Raw genomic sequence first — 18,139 nt, 5'->3', positions numbered from 1 at the left:
GATAATAATCAATCATAATAATAAAAAGTATTTTGATAAATTTAGCAGTTGACAGATATATATATAAGATATATTGGAATGCATGTGTCGAGCTCTAATCAGTTTTATTCTGAGCAGTTTTTCTTTGGTGAAGCAGAAATCCACAGCGATTTAATGTTGCATTTAAATGCATTCGTTTTTGGGTAGTTAGGGAGAAATATTTCTGAGTAGTTTTAGATGCTAGAAGAAATCATGCATGTCAAAGACCGGAATAACAACATAACAACACAGATTGGTCAGTTAAAAAAAAACCAAAAAACGGTAAGACTTCCTTATTGAAAATTGTACAACAAGTAGCATTTCTGAATGACATTTTTCGATTTGGGTTAGTGTTAGTGGTCATATACTTTTGCTTTACATGACGGTGATGCACTTCCAAAATAGTGTGTGTGTGTGTGTGTGTGTGTGGCTGGTGGCTTCATTTTGACTCCAATGAGGCTTTGCAGTGCACTGGGCCTTGTTTGTATTTAATCAGATTTACTGCCAACATTATTAATAACCGTGGAAGAAAGAGATGAAAATGAAGGAAAGGAGGAAAAGGTGCTGACAGAAAACTGCATAATGAGCTTTTGTACCTTGACTCTCTCTCTCTCTCTCTCTCCCCTATCCCCTCCCTCTCAATCTCTCTCTGTGTATGTGTTCTCTCTTGATTAATTTTGCTACATCAGCATTTACATTCCTTCATGTATCATGCAGTATATGGATAAGGTATGGTCTTCAGTTTCAGCACCGTATCTGACCGAAGATTGCGAGAGCACTCTGCCTTGTTGATGGCACCCCAGCCTTGAAATTACAGCTTAAACCACCATTAAGGCTTGAGAGTTAAGACTGCAGACGGTCCAAGCTGTGCTGAAAAAGCCTGTGTCCACTCATTGATATTCGCAGGCTCTATGAGTGAGAGCTGTAAACAACCAGAGATCACGGAGATTGGCACTCGAGGCAGGATGTTGCAGGAAAAGCGCACAAAAACATGTCTTTCTACTAGTTGTGAGGGTACACCATGACATAATGCAGTCCATAACCAAAACACAAAGCTAAACTTAAGCTTGTTCAGGTAGAAATTGTGAGGATGGGTCAAAATGATCAAACAATGATGTTTCTAATCATTTGTCAACACAACCACAGAAAGAAATTTACACACAGTGTCTCTGCTTTCTAAACAACCCTACATACACTCAGAGCCCTCACTACTACTCCCTCTCTCTCTCTCTCTCTCTCTCTCTCTCTCTCTCTCTCTCTCTCTCTCCCCCCCCCCTTCCCTGCTCCCCCCTCTCTCTTCTGCACTACATTAGCAGCAGCTGGGGAGTGGATAGCATTGTAGAGGGCAGAGCTGAGGAGGGCAGGGCAGGCAGAGTGGCCCATGTGTGGACCATCCAGTGGAGAAAGAGAGAGAGAGAGAGCAAATCTTCCTGCTAACACTGAGCCTTTCTCTCCCCTTCTCACTCTCTTTTCTAGAGCTGCAAGCAGAGAAACAGCAAAGCTCCTCCTCCCCTGCCACCCAGGAACTGATGACAAGGCTGGGCTTTTTACTGGGAGAAGGGATCCCGGGTACGGCACGCATACCTATGGACGACAAGAATGAAAAGAAGGTATTTCATTTTCTCCCTCCCCTCCGACTCCCTCCCTCTTCCAACAGCAGCTGTTGCCACTGCTGCAACACACTGATAGAGAGATAGGGGGGAGAGAGGGAAAGGATGAGAGCAAGAGGGAGTTGTTACAGTGCAACAGAAGAATGGATTTTTTTGTTGCAGCTTGATCCTTTTTTTTTTACTCCTTTGCATTATATTTTTATGAGGATTTAGGAGGGAACCCTTGGAATTATCTTTTTGGCACAACAAGCAACGGTAACTACCAAACTGTTTTGTTTGAGATGTTGAAAATGTTCGAAAGAGAGTAGCCACCTTATTAAAATACACTCAAAGTGGTTTTATTTTAGTGCCAGCTCTCCAGTGTGGTGTGTTGGTCTCCCAGTAACTTGAGTACAATTCCAGGGGCTCTTGAGTTTGTAACAAGAGTGTCTGAGTCCAGGTCCAGAAATAGTTATGTTAGGTCTCAGCCTCAGTTTGTTTGGCTCAACTAATTAGTTGTAGCTGTAGGAAGACCAGAGCAGAGCCCAGCACACTGCTCTTCCCTCATTCATCTCTTGTCTTAGACACGTTCTGACTCCTCTGAACTGGCAATCCTTGGAAAAATGTGACAGAAGTTTACAAATGATTTGACAAATCATGGCCATTGTTTATTTCCAAAGGAGACGGGCCGTGTGGAAGTGCAATAGATTTCACTTTGTGTTTGTTTTTGAGCGTGAAGGAACAATTTCAGAGCTCCGATTGGGGAGGGAAAGGCATGTTATTGTCACCTGCCAACAATTCTCTTTTTCCGGCATGCTGTTGTTTTACAACATGTATTCAGCTCAGCGGGCTGTTTTCAGATCTGCGTCACAGTAAATTATTAAATGTCAGTAAGCTGTTTGGCTCTGACGTGAGAAGTGGTATAATCTCCAGGCGGCCGTCTACGTCTGGACATTGCCAAGTAAAAGCTAACTTCAACAAACCAGATTTGACAGAAATAGGAAATCTTGCATAGTTGATACTAGAATTCCACAAGTTGTTAATGATGCTGCCAAGCATGCAGTACCCTCCCATTCTGCTCTTTGTATTCTTTCAGCATGTCATCGTCACAGACAGTCAACAGTTGGCACATGTTGAATGAGAGGCTTGTCCAGTTTCCTCTCATTCTGACTAAGAATTGGCAGAAGCTTACAAAATTTTGTTCAATTTTGGTCCAGATCTATCTTTGAAAATAGGCAAAGGGGTCTCTAATAATTAGGGCTGGGCGATATGGGAAAAAAATCTTATCACAATAAACCTTTTTATGTAATTTGATACCAATGTATGTCACAATATAAATCAAATCAATATATCCTTCGGATATAGCCTTAATCAGGACGCGTAAAAGGTTTTCTTTTTTTAAAGGAGACAATACACAGTGAATACACTCTAATATAAAACATCTCCTGTTAATGATCTCTATTACAGGCTTAAAATACATTACCTTTCATTACCTGTGTTTAATATGGTCAAATTCTACTTTAAACAGTTAGGACATGACAGATAATGAGGGTTACATTTTTAAGTCACTTTATTTTTCAAAATGGTGTAAATTCCATGTATTTATATGTCACTACATATATATATATATATATATATATATATATGTATATATATATATATATATGTATATATGTATGTATATATATGTATATATGTATGTATATATATGTATATATGTATGTATATATGTATGTATATATGTATATATGTATGTATATATATGTATATATGTATGTATATATGTATATATATATGTATATATGTATGTATATATATATGTATATATGTATGTATATATATATATATATATATGTATATATGTATATTATATATATGTATATATATATAATATTATATTATATAATATTTAATTCATTGTATTTCACAATATAATAAATCTGATGATTATCAATGCAAAAGCCTTTGAAACCCGGAAATGATATAAAATTGAAGATGATATCTTGTTTTATGTCACAATATAGCTTTAATATATAGCCCAGCCCTAGTAATAACTCAAATTCACTTTATCTTAATTCAAGTGATTTCCTTGAAACATTTTAGCCAGTAAACAGGGCTGAACTGACTGCATATTTAATTAGATTTTCATATTTTCAGGCTCAGACATGGTCTTTAAAACATAGATCTATACAATGAAATTTAAGATTGTTTAAACTGTAATCACTACCATTTTTTAGCGGCGCTTGAGAGAATGATCAAAAACCAGGATTTATAGGGATATTTGAGGTCAGGTATGATGTCAGGAATGGTTTGTGATGTTTTGGTCAGAGTGTTGTGGTTTGAGGCAAAACACAACCTTGTACCAATTGTTGTTTGAGTGAAAGTCCCCCAGGCAGCAAAAAGTTTGACATTAAAGTTGGTTTGTTGAGAATAATTATTTAAATTGCCCCGGGCGTCTAACATTGTGTTTTAATTGCGGGGATTTTATATCTGAATGGGTAGGTTTTCATTTAAAAAGTACATACACTCTTATTTCCCAAGTAAATAATGGATTATGGGAGCCTATATAGAAATTTTTATCTTATATTGTAAAATAAAGTTTGTTGAATTAACATAAGAGGGAGGAATTGGTTCAGAACCTACTGAGCCATAATCTCTCTCTCTGTGTTGTGTAATTATTTGAAGGCTTTTGAATGTTTTCCTTACACTGGGACAATAATACACTGCCTTAGCTACAGTACATTGTGTAGAATCACAAAACAGTTGAAGAAAACAGGACATACTAGCTTTAATTCAGATTTCTACGGTTGTCCGTTTGCTCTATGGTTGTCAAACAGGCTTGATGACATGAAAAAAGGTATCTATTGTGTCACGACAAGGTTGAGAGCTCTTCCCATGTGAAATTCTCTCAAGGCTTACTTTCCTCAAGATACATGACTGTATAATTTCCAAGCCCTGCTCCATTTACATTGCTCATGCCCTTCACTTTACGTGTCATGCTCACATGTGAAATGCTTGTTTATTTGTGAGGGGCGCCTTTTTTCCACATTGCTTTCACATGATCTGTGTCAAATAAGCAATGAACTTTGATCAAATTATTCTTTTAAATTCAGCCAGTTTGCCTTCCAAATGCAGTGTTTTGTCCAATTTAGTACATGGTGAAAAAGTGTGTTGGTGTAGTAGAGCACTTTGTTGTTGTGCCTGAAGCCTTTCTGTCTATCTCCTCCTCAGTGCTCAGTGACAAGCCAAGGAATCAGCCCCTGCTCTACACTGACCAGCAGCACGGCCTCTCCCAGCACTGACAGCCCATGTTCTACGCTCAACAGCACAACCAGCCGCCCGCCTCTCAGCCACTCCAGCCCCTGTGGGACCATCACCAGCCCCAGCTCCACACTTGAGAGTAAGGACAGTGGGATCATCGGTAAGAAATCATCAACTCTATTATGCTTGCAGCACCCACGTCTGTAATGGTGCCCTATGGAGCTTTTGTCCAATATTAGAGCTATAAAGCAATGGTTTTTATTAGTGGGTACTGAAAGCACATGACAACACATCCAAATTGCAGTGTTTTTCTAATTTAATTCTTTGGCCAAGTTTTTTCCCTTTTCAATCAACTCAGCTTAATTTGTTTCCAAGAAAACCTGTCTTGCCTTTAAGCTAGAAGCTTAAAATATTTGGAAATATTCTACTATTGCCCTGCTGTTGTATTTGAAGCAACACAATACTATTGAAACCCAAACAGTCCTAAAGGTAATTGAACCAAGTTGGCTGCAGTCACGATGAACATTGGCTTAGTAAGGAGAATGGCAGCTCTTATTTTACTGTAGCCAGCTAATCAGTCACTGCATCCTTTAATATGTTAATGAAAAACAAATGCTTATTTTTGTTTTAATTATGACATTTGTTCTGCACAATACAACCATCAGTACAGAGTTTTTGCCATTAAGGTCTTTGTGTTTTAAGTGGTAACCTGAGAATCGTTAACTTGTGTGCATGCTTTGTAATTTAGACCAAAAGTCCCACCTGCATAGTGTCAGTCATGCATCATTTTGAAAAACCCACTGGGACTGAAAAGCAATTGTGTCAGATTGCATTCATCCTTTACCATGTGTCAGTTATTGGTTTTGTGTGGAGCTTTTCTGGTATGAGAGATCACGGAGGTGACAGTTGCCACAGTTTGACACTGTGCTGTTTCTCTGGTAATAGCCTTGTAAGACATGTGTGGATTTACAAAAGCTGACAGGAAGATGACGTCTGTATTAATCCATTTGCCATTTCTACTCATACAGCCTCCATTGGCTGTAGTATGCAAGGATTTTGTCCTTTTTTTGTCTAATATTTTAGTAAGGATTGCACATGGTAATGGAATGACCCCATACTTTTTTTCTGACTGGCATGATTTTTCTGCAGTGAAAGCTGATGATGATTAAGTTGATATAACTACTTAAAATGTTAAAAAGTTCACTGCTGAATTATATATAAAAGCTGTGACATAGTGTCTTTCAGCATGGAGCAATAACAGGGTGCCAAACACGGTTAAAGTGAACAGTCACAGGTTTTGTAGTCCATTCCATTGTAAAATGACTCGACTTGTGTCAAATCACAACTGCTCAAAACATCCTATCAATCTATTTTAATAAGACTGCAGGCATGGAGAAGAACAAAGCTATGTTGTGTCCACAAGTCAGATTTCAGCCAGTGATTAATGTTGCCTGTTCTTTGAAGTTTGACGCTCACTCTGATTTCAAAAGCTCTTTTGTGGAATTTCATAGACTGCAAAGTCTTAACATTTACAAACAGCTCCCAGAAGAGTTTCTGCAGGAGGCTCCTGGGGGACAGCCCATACCAGGCTTCTAGTCATGAATATCCATCTTTTATATTGTAAAAACACAAGTTAGCAACTTGATAGGCTGATAATATGCTACATTGTTAGGTCTCCTAGTGCTATGCTGAGTGTGTAACTTCATATTTGCCCATGTAAACAGCACAGTACTCACACCGTCCGCAATGTGTATGATATTAATATCCGTGAAGATGTTACTTTTGCTGATTAGTACAGTGTGATGCCAATACAGCCAGCTGGCAAGTCACTTGCAGTTATCTGACTGTACTGATGTGTCTGTAACCAGCTGCCTGCCGCTGTGTAGCTTTGTCCCTCTGCTCAGGTTTTTGGGATCACATCAGAAGACTGCGTTGCCCTTGGGAAGGATTAAAGGATTTGTTCTCATGTAACTGAAACACCTGTCTAAACTAAAAAAAAAAACTAAAGGGAGTTTTAACTCCAGTTCTTTCATATTTTTTCGTTCTTTTCAAATCTCCTTTTAAGCCAAACGAAAGTTGAGAAAATGTGTAAAGCAAGGAGACAAAATCTGCTAATTGCATGCCGGTGTATCTTTGGTTTCCACAGTGATAAGAGGCTATCTCTGAAAATAATAAACATCAAGTGAACATTGCGGAAAATGGGTAATCACAAAGATCAGGGGGCCATTCAAAGTTAGAAGATGAATTCCTGCTCAATATCACAGAACAAAGATAGCTACATGTTCGTAGCACACTTTACCTTCTCGCATACTCTAATTCCCTCCATCATTTTCTTCTTCTCTCAGCCACCGTCACTAGTTCTTCAGAGAACGATGACCGCAGTGGCTCAAGCCTGGAGTGGAGTAAGGATGGCAGCCTGAGAGGCAGCCCACGCAATGGCCTGGCACAGAGTGTGCGGGCTGACACCTGCTCTCCTGTGGCCGAAGAAGACTCCAATAGTGCCACAGCAGCACCAGCTGACACCCCATATCGGTCAGACCAGCAGCAGCCCAACGTATCTGCAGGAGCATCTGGACCACTGCATCCTCCATCTCACTCACCTGAGGGACCTGTGCATTACCCACCACAGACATCTTCTTCCCTCATGATGCCAAGGCCAAACTCTGTAGCAGGTATGAGATCTTGGTCTTTCAGCTTTGACATCTGGACGATCTCTGTGCAGAGCAGACACAGGAATGGATTTGTATACCTTTCCTCAATGACCCTGTGGTTTGATTTAGCATTACGAAAAACATTTTACTAAAGATTTCTCCTTGTAGCCTAGTAACCTTTGTTGTTTGGCGAGGAAAACTGCGACTCAGTGTTAGGTAGTCTTTTTGCATTGTGTACAGTCAGTTAATGATTGTAACACTATAAGATTGTCACCTGCCTGAGGCTGACAAGTTGTGTCATTTCTATTCCAAGCAAGTGGCAGACAGTGACAGAAAAAGACATGTAGATGTAGAGAAAATGGGATGATGGTGTTTTTGAGAGGGCAGGTTGTCCTTTTCAAAGTGGAGCAGGGTATCGAGGCAGAAGTTATGGACTAGCCAGCTGTTGTGCATTGTACCCCCACACGGCAGGCCATGTTGGACCTAAGCACAAGCTACTGTCTGGCTGATCTGTTCTGCATTCCTGCCCTGGAACTTCCCTGTTACGGCTCAGCTCGCCATATCCACACAGCTGTCACAGTTGTTGATACCCCTTGCTACCCCCTCTGCTTGGAGCTTTTCCACTCCCAGGTCTCCCTCACATTTACTTTTTATTTTTTGCGGTTTCTAAAACACAGCTCTTTACGTCTTACTTTTAAACTTAGTTCAGATCAATTCAACGAATATCAATTTTGAATGTTGTTGTTAAGCAAGTTCTCCTGAACATGTAAGTGAACTGTGATTACCAGCGATGTTCTTTGCAGCTCCATATCCAATCAAATTGTAGTTATCTTAGTCAGTACCCAGGGGAGCATACTGCACATGCTTGCTATTAGGTTGGCCAGACTAATAGAAACATATTTGATTGTTATAGCTGTTGCAGACTAGACTATTTAAAGTGATGGTGTGGCGCCATTAATGTTCTCTCGGGTGTCCAGGACAAATTTCTCCCTATGGAGACAATAATGGCTCATTCTGTTCTGGTCAAACTCACTCCTCTCGGGAAAGTAAAGTGTGTATGAAATGGAGGATAACTCTGACAGCAAACAAACAAATGAAAAGTGTAAAATGACAATAAGCTGTCTTGCAGTAACAGACAATTCTACATGTGAGGTAAAATTACAGAGATACTGAGAAGACTAGGCCAGGCTGAAGGAAAGTCCACTTCACTGATGATGGCAATCTGCTTCTTCTGAACGTCCTCAATGATCATTGCACTTATTGTCTTAAAAGAATAATATGGACACTAGGCATACTGCAGGAATAGAAGCATGTGTTTCATGTTTCAGTTATAGAACACATGCCACAGCTTATGTGTATATTTCACACTATGCAAGGTTTTTTTTTTCCACATCACTTGGACAGTGTTTCTATAGCTGAATCTGTGCCCACATTGTCAGCATGAAGTTGTATAAGGTATTGTGCTGGATATATCTTTTCATTGCCCATTCTGTTGTTCCATGAGTCCATAACCTTGTGCATCTCGCTGTTTCCCTCTGCCATAAACCTGAACACTGCAGACACACACAATGCCTCGTAAAGCTAACAGACCAGGAAGTATTTGAGTGTTAGTGTGTGTTGGTTGGTGTGTAAGCATCAGTGTGCCTGTCTCCATGTGTCCTACCAGGAGTTTATGGGCTGATGTCATAGTTATGCAGCATTACCCTCTAGGGGCCTGTGGAAATCACACCTCAGAATTTACGCCCGTGTGAGAAGGCCCTGTGAGAGGACATGGATGACTTGTTGAAAAAGCTTCATTTATGACCAAAAATAATTGTTGTGCCGAGGATGGTAGAAATTTAATTTAATTAAAAAAAAGAAAAGAATTAGAAAAAAGCAATTACTGAAGCAGGAAGGAGCTGAATTTTTTGTCATTTGTACATTTATTGTGTGCCAGAACCTCTGTGACTTATCTTTGTAATGTGGCTTTGTACATCAGCATAAACAATAGGATAACAAAGCGTGTGCTGTGAATTTGCCCATTTCTTGCAACAATAAACAAGGACATGTAGAGCCCTGTATGAATATATATATATATATTCAACGGCTGGATAGTTTGTACCCAAATACACTGATGGAAAACCTGAGATAAAAGGACATAAATGATCCCCACTCCCTTTTCACATTATATTACATGGTATATCGAGTATAGTATATTTTGATTGATATATTATTATATATATTATTATTGATATATTTTTAAAGGCAGTATAGAATTATAGAATAACACGACACCTCATGTACCATTTCGTGAGGTGTTTGCAACTGACACATTCATTTTACACTGACAAACACGATTTGTTTACCTAATTGTTAAAATCTTATTGAATGTTATAACAGAATGAGTAGTCCTTTAGCTCGTTTTGACTCTTTTTTCCTCCATCTCCATATAATACATATATAAATACTGGCGTATATATAAGTTATATAATTTCTCAGCCAAACTATGCAGAGAAATGGATATTTTTAGTTCATATCTATTGCTCTATGTCCTGTGTTGACAGTTTTCATAGAGAGCTATTCAATATGGGCATTAATTAAACCTAACTCTTTCAGTGTTACATCACCTGACAATCTGTACCCAGGTTGTAGCCTGAATAAAGCAGAAATGTACATGCAGTATGACTTCACTCATCTGAATGTGACACTACTTTACTTTTATCACTCGACTCAGCAGTGGAATCTGTCTGTAGCTACAACAGACAGTTGAGGTAATGACTAAAAGTTGCAGAGCGTTGCAGCACAAAGGCCCAAAATTCCTTAAAGGCAATTTGGAATGTACAAGGAATGGCTGCATATCACTGAGAAGTTTCATTTGCACAGCCTTGGTGAACACACACAGAGACTCTCACTCAGTGGTTAGCGTCTCCTTGGGTCACAGTGAGAACACTGTGTGGAGCCTGCATGTGCTGTGGCAAGTAACACAAATGTTGGCTCACACCACCTGTCACTGTAGGTCTGAATTCAGATGCCTCTCTAGACACAGTTTGTCATTAGAACATTAGTCCAAGCTGGTAACCCTGCCAAAATTCTTCATAGAAACTAATGTATTTTCTGCCATATCTTGTATTTGCTGCTTTAAAAGTTGTCGCAAGGGACCACAAATATTTATCATCCATTTAACATTAAAATCAGATCCTGTTTTGAAGGTCACAGCTGACCCCACGGTAAATACTTTGAGAAAAACTAGAGACCCATAAGCCATAAAGCAATATGACTGGCTGTTTTCAAGGCTTCATTTTCATAAAAATACTTTGAGAAAATCTTTTATTTGTTTTTCTTAGCATGATACTTCAATGCAGTCCTTTTTCTACCACCCAACATCATAAGAAACAGCAGAAACAGCCCTCAACTCAGCAGTAAAATGTGGGATTTTTCTTTGTTAGGAAGTTTCTGATACATTGATATCTGATTAAAGGATACGTTTGTTTTGTTTTCACAACAGAACACTATTAGTTATAATCTCAGTCGTATTAACTATTAATCTGCTATTAATATATATATTAACACAGTAATGACAATGTACATGTCATTTGTTTTACAATATATTTTGAGAAATTTTCAAAATGGTGTGGTATATTATATTTGAGGTATAAAATCATTTTATACCATAATTTTTCACATTTAACATCATCTGTCATAGTAAGCTGGCAAATAGTTTGTCTGCAGGTTTTTGGTTAAATTGTGATTTATTTGATTAACCAGTTCTGCCACCCCTCAAAACATTATTTTGAAGGAAGCTATGCTGTTAATTGTTAATTTCCCCGAGGGAACCTCCCAAAGGGATCAATAAAGTCGTCTGTCTGTCTGTCTGTCTGTCTGTCTGACATCCGTATATATACATGTTTTACCAGGTAGGGCAAGTACAGAGCTATGGAAGGTGTGGTCTGGTAGTGAAATCTGACACCGAGTTGCAGCTGTCTAACAAGGCACTGCTCATCCTGCGCTTCACATATTGGGGAGAGAAAAATGACAGAGAAACAGCTCTTGCCTTTACAAAAAGAGGGAGGAGTCCGGGACAGGGAGCCTTGTGCTGATTAGTCAAGGGAGTGACAACCAGTGATGCAAGTATGGACTAAGAAAGCCAATGGTAAAATTGGAATGCAGTAGCTGGTGTTTGACCAGAGAGGCAGTATATGCGCTGATTTTTATCACATGTATAATTTCAATACTTTACACAAAATTGTAAAGATTTGCAACTGTATCAACAAATAACTATACTCGATACCCACATACAGTATACTGGTATTAACTGAAAAAGTGGTTTAGGGGTTTATTTACACCTTAGCTGTGTTTTGGGAAACAACAAATATCATTTTATGGACCAAACAAGCACTAGATTAATTTAAAAAATAATCCACAGTTTAATTGATTATGAAAAGAATTGTTTGTTGCAGCCCTAGCTATATTACAAAAGTCTCTCAAATAAGAGTTGCATGTATGTTTTGTTCACTGTTTGTCCCAATGTTGCACTGGAGCAGGAAGGCATGATAGCTCTTTTATCTGAAATGCTGCAAGCTTCTGTCTTTTCTAGCAGCTTTTTAAAGACAGTATTGTCTGCTGTAGCTTTTTCATCCTGCTTGAGGCTATGCCCGCATGCTGTCAGTGTTTTGTGATGTCATCAGGTAGCCATGGAATTCAGTGCTGCCTTGGGCTTTATGTAGACATTGATCTGTTCAGACCAGAAAATGAAAAGAAAGCATGAAGAAAACACATGCGCCATTCATGTCCAGCAGCTTTCTGAAAAGGTCACTGTCACATCTTTTGAAATGTCAATTTTCAGAGAATTGTTGGTGCCGCTGAAACAGCAGGAGGAAAACTAAAAAAATCGTTAAAGCGATCAATTAGACTGAGTTTTGACGATCCATTTAAAATTCTGCTCAGTGGCATTCCATTGGATCAGAACTTGCCAAATGCCCAGTCTCAAAGGGACCATTTTTAGCTAACTACTCTGGCCACAACAGAGTTATTTGTCGAAGTATGATTAACAGCATGCCGCCACTGAGAATTATGTAATGGCTGATTAGGAACTGTGCAAATGTTAGGCTGGCATGAATGTTGTAATGTCCTGCCTTTTTCTATAACTCCTGGCACAGGGTTGGTCAAGTATGACATTCCAAAGATTCTCAATCGGGTTGAGGTCTGTACACAGTGTTTACCAGTGCCGGTGTGAAAATAATGTCCAATACTCCCTGTACCTCTCTTTCACAATTTGAGCCACATGAACATTGGCATTGTCATCTTGGAATATGCCTCATTTTGTATGTAAGATGGCCAGTTGATTTAATTGTTAAAAATTATAAGTGATTAAAATTGTAAAATATGTTGGTAATAACTTTAGGATTAGATTAGAATACAATAGAACACCTATAATCTTCACAAGACAATAAGATAAGTGTTGGATTCTTCTGAAAACTGGTGCAATAAACTGGTACAATAAAAAAACATTCATCAGTCCTGACATACAGTGATAAATAAACTATAGGGTGGGGTGACACTCACAGGAATGAATAACTGTACATGTGGTAAGAGGGTGAATATTGTAAACATTATATCTGCTAAACATTAGTGTTATGGCATTGTCACTGTCCATTTGACAGTGGACTGTTCTGCTTCTTTCGTACATTGTTTCTTTTTGGCTTTGCATCCATCAGAGTTCAGGGTCAGGTTATGGTTAAGTTAGATAAATGCTTTAAGGGCCACAACTGAGGACAGTGTCTGCCAAACCTTGTGATGGACTGTCTCATCTGCACCCTGCAGTGGGAATCAATTTTGTGCAGCATTGTAAATCTGATAAACTTCAAAATAAATCATTATTATTCACAGTCACAAGTTTTCAAAAAAAAAAAAAAAATCCCAATGAAAGCTCAGTGACGTCTACACAGTGTGGACTGGACACACTATTTATTTTTTGTGGGACTATTGCAGCTGAAGGATTTTTAAAAAGGTCCCTGGTAACCATCCCAATTTGCGTTCAGGCCATCTAAATTCCACTTAGCTCTTACTCAGCTTAAGCTAAAGACATTTTGATTTAAAAGGTCAGTTTAGGGGCACAGATAATTTACTACAGCACACATGTGGACGTGCAGTTGATAATTCATTATATCTATTGCGTTTTAACAGACTTTGGAGAGCTTTCAGCTCTATTTCAAAAAAATTATGTTTGTTTTTTTTGTCTCAATCATGCAGTGTCACACAAAGGTCATCATGAACTCGTGCAATTTGCAAAAGGCATAGTGAGAGAAAGAGAATATTGATCGTGTGAGCATTGTAAAAGAAGAATAGAGAGTCAAGTCAGTGACGTAAGGACGGGGGGGCAGTAGTTGGAGCAGACAAGCTCAGTCTTTTTCTCTGTTCTGTCACGGGAAACATAGCACTGACGGTTTCAAAGGGCAGGGCTGCCTGAGGAAAAAACAAACCCCATTTTCATTAGAATGCACGTTTTGTGCAGCTTCAAAGTCTCTCCAACCAAAATGAGGGTTTTCAGGGTATCATATGTACGTTTTATCAATGAGTAGAGATGTACAAGAATAGAAAGGAGGGTAGAAAAAAAAATGTGAAGCCTATGGGGATTTTTGGCCTTGAAGGAGTTGTGGATAAGAGATATGACTTAAGATAAAAAGAAGATGGCTCAGGATGTATTACAATAGATAGGAATAAAGGAGTGGAGGCATTTAAATGACTTAAAAAAGAGTCAAACTAGGCATTTGTTTCAATCTTTGCTTTTTGGATTACTAGAGAAAATATGTTTTGTGTAGTATAATGTTAATGGAGCTTTTGCCTTCTCCCTCTGATATCTTGCAAAGATATAAAGAAAAAAAGGAAGAAAAAAAATCAAGACTGTCCTCATGTGCCCTGCTGATGTCAGTAGCAGCGATTTGCTGCATAGACTTGATTCACTGTCCATCCTCTCCCTCTCTCTCTCCCGGTAACACATTTTCCTCACCTCCACCTCCCACACCCCACAGTATCCGTGTCACTCTCTCACTTTTTATCGCATCCTTCTCTCTTAGTCCTCACCCTACTCCACCCAAGACTATTTATTTGGATGACAGTAGCAGCTTATTACAAACTGTAATCAGCCACTGGGGAAGAAATCTCTTGCTTTTCCATTGATGTGTCTTAGAATTCATTTTGAAGTTTTGTGTGTGCACATGCACGCAGCACTTAGACAGAGGTCTGTGCATGCATGTAGTGGGTGTAGGGACGGTGACACTCCTCTGTATTCATTGAGTGAGAGCCTAATGCTTTGGATGCTGTGACTGGCTGAGCACTGGAGAGGGGGCAGCCAAGCCTTCAGCTCAGCAGCTGAATGCTGCCAGTGTGCCTGCATGGGAGCACTGGGGCAGAGGAAACGCTTTTGTGCCCTCGGTGAGCTCATCCACTGGGAACACTCTTCATAGATTTAACTGAGGGTCTGAACCCTGCCTACTTGCCTGTTTGCCTGCACAAATATATTCCATACTGGGGAACAGGGGGAGGGCTTTGAGAATTCCCATTGTCCTTCCAGGCTCTTCTGTTGCATGTAAGTAGCTGTGTAGTTTAGCTATATGATGACATTTGAAGTGTCCGTGCTGCATTGCTGAATACTTCTGTATATGTATTTTCATTTGCTGTTTTATTTATATAACTTACAACAACAACAATTTATATACAGTGTATGTATTTTTTTCTCTGTGATAATTCTTAAGACTTATGTCGTATGTATTAAACCTGCGGGGCACACGTTCTTTGATGTTATTACTCTGGTTTTCATGAACAGAAACAGTGTAACATTATTTGTTTGCTAAGTTCTTCATCTTATTGAGGGAGATTTTTTGTTCGTAGAAGGGCCAACAACTTTTAATCACACCAAGCTGCAGAAAGACGAGGGTTTTTTTGAGCAAACTTTTGAAACTTTTCGTCGGTGCTTACTCCAACCTGTTAGTAGCCATCTCGCTTTACTCACACAGGGTTGCTGTTGCTTCCATCTGTCTTGACCTAAAATGAATCACTTGTTGTGTCGAGCTGATGGGCTTAATCAGTATTGTGTGAACTCAGTTGAAAAGTATGTGAATGTGATGGTCATTTGCTTGTATTTAAAAATGTAACTTGTGGGAAAGAGCATCGACTCCACGGCAGCACCTTCCATGGCAGTAAAAGTGACCACATAGGCCATCTTCCATTCCAGTCAACATTGTAGTTGATGGTAGCAGACGAGTTTTAATTAGTGGGACATTCCAGAGAGTACGTTTGCGACCAAGTGATGCCGAAGAGTTGAGTGTTTGTGACAGTCTTGCCAGCGGACACTGATAAAGTAGAGAGCAGCAGCTTTAATTCTGCTCTTCATCAGGGCCAAGAGAGCAGGATCACCATGGAGATAGCATAGTAGAACAGTGAGCTGCAGTTGGAAGAGAGAAATCTAGTTACACCAACGCACATCTTTTAGTATCTATACAGCCTATGCTTGAAAACTGCTTTTCATTTACAGAATTTAGCTTTAAAAGAAGACAACATATATAATTCCTGTTTCAAGAAGACTCCTTCATATGTTAACTCTATTAATGTTTTGTGTCACAACATTTGGCCTTGCTCTTGAATTGAGTTATGCATGTTGTGGTCTGTTCCACTTAAGCTGTCAGCTCAAATCAAATAACAAAAACAAACAAACAAACAACATTTCTGTCTTGAAATACTGATACAGAAATCTGGTACCTGCGCACATTATCTAGAGCAAGCTACAAATGTCACAGCACACAGACTCTCTTACTCTTCACTCATCTCTCTTGGAGGTGCCACAAAATCCATTTCATTCTGGCACTTAATGCTATACAGTATTTGTGCCTAATACTCTCAAAATGCACCAAAGTGTCTGCTTCACCCTTTTTTTTTTGTCCGTCTCTGTCTCCAGCGACCAGTTCCACAAAGCTGGAAGACCTGAGCTTTCTTGATGAACAGCGCAACACCCCCCTGCGGACATCCATCCGCTTACCCTGGCACAATACAGGAGGAAGGCCACCTCAGGACTCTAAAGGTGAGAGCAGCATGCATTATTGCTTCAGGTAGACTTGATTCTGACAATGAAACATTATGTTAATAGTGATCAAATGTTTTTTTTCATTGTTTTGACTGCACTCTGTGACATGAAAATGAAAGAAGAGGGTTTTTACATTTCATACACGGTTAATATAAACTGGAATTGAAAACCCAATGTAAAGTCATACTCATTGTTTACCTTCAGTCTGCCAACGCAAACACCGCTGCACTGAGTGGTATTAATTCTAGTTTGAAGGTTGTTCCCCAGCTTTACGGATAATAATAATTCCTTTGTTCATCCGCCTTAAATATATGTTTGGAATGCTGTTTAGCTGAGAGAAATCCCACTGAGTGAATATTTGATGAGACCATGAATTATTTAATACAACATCATTAGATACTCAAAGTATTTAACCCTCAATTGAGAACGTCTGCTTCCTTTCCTACATGAAGCTGTTACATCAGGATCATGTTAATTTTACATTCATGTGTGGATGTGTAATCGTTACTGATCCAGGGTGAATTCATGTTCTCTGCGTGCGTGCACTTCCACTACTACGGTGCATTATCACAGTGGACAGCCGTATGCCAATCACTGTTACAGTGAGAAACTGTTTTTTCATCTTCAGAGAGTCAAGAAATCAGGCATTGTTTTCTTGATGTAATTTCACTTGAGAGCGCATAATAATTATTTTAAAGAATAATCTCATCATATAACATTCCTTGTCCTAATAAATCCAACTTTTGTATATTTAGGAGTCTTGCCATCAATCTCTCGAATTGTTGCCTAATAAATCAACTTTCTCCTTGCCAAATAGAAACTACCTCTGATGAATTTTTGGCGTTCTGATTTCGCGTAATTTCTTACTGTAGAAAAATCTTACAGGGATAAAAAAACAAACAAAAAAAATATACGGACAAACAAAACAGCAGCTGTATTGTAAGTTTCTACTCGTATTAGTAGGGAGCAAAATAGAAAGAAAAGTGTTCTGAGATTTAATTAGTGCTGAAGTGGTCTGGATGGAAAATCCTCTCTGCAGTTCACTTATGCTGCTGTGATTGCATTTTGAGTACTCAGTTTTCAAAATGACATTTTCAAGACCACAGAAAAAGTCTTAGGCCACCATTATGTTTATATACGTGAAAAAAAAGAGCCCAGGTTTGTCTGTAAAGAGTGAAGGATGAATTTATTCTGGCTTACATTATGGATGCGCTTCAACACACATAACATTTAATTGCTTTTCTATGTTCTCTTCCTCAGCTCGTTTTGCTCCCTACAAACCTGTGGACATCATGCTCAAGCCCCTGTTGTTCGAGGTGCCCAGCATCACCACAGACTCTGTGTTCGTGGGCAGAGATTGGCTCTTTCAGCAGCTGGAAGATGCCTTGAAGGCCGGCGAATCCACAGAGAACCAGGGTGTTATAGTGGTGGGCAGTGTGGGTTATGGGAAGACAGCCATTATCTCCCGACTAGTAGCACTAAGCTGCCACGGAGGCCGCATGCGTCAGATCGCCTCCAACAGTCCCTGCGCCTCCCCTAAAAGTAAGAAACTTAAATTTTTCTTT

At 39.2% G+C, this 18,139-nt stretch overlaps 1 protein-coding gene across 2 annotated transcripts in view; it reads left to right on the top strand.

Annotated features, from left to right (window-relative positions):
- LOC122765497 (protein TANC1-like) overlaps positions 1-18,139 on the top strand; it is a 90,336-nt gene that overhangs the window by 47,520 nt on the left and 24,677 nt on the right. For both annotated transcript variants that reach the window (XM_044019773.1, XM_044019772.1), the window contains exons 5-9: positions 1,495-1,628; positions 4,839-5,028; positions 7,214-7,540; positions 16,449-16,571; positions 17,835-18,116. In XM_044019773.1, coding sequence (XP_043875708.1) covers positions 1,495-1,628; positions 4,839-5,028; positions 7,214-7,540; positions 16,449-16,571; positions 17,835-18,116 — 1,056 coding nt within the window. The remainder of the gene's footprint in view (positions 1-1,494; positions 1,629-4,838; positions 5,029-7,213; positions 7,541-16,448; positions 16,572-17,834; positions 18,117-18,139) is intronic.

The sequence above is a fragment of the Solea senegalensis genome, linkage group LG2 (genome assembly GCF_019176455.1).
Source record: "Solea senegalensis isolate Sse05_10M linkage group LG2, IFAPA_SoseM_1, whole genome shotgun sequence".
NCBI classification, from domain to species: domain Eukaryota; kingdom Metazoa; phylum Chordata; class Actinopteri; order Pleuronectiformes; family Soleidae; genus Solea; species Solea senegalensis.
This window is presented reverse-complemented; position numbering and strand designations above follow the sequence as displayed.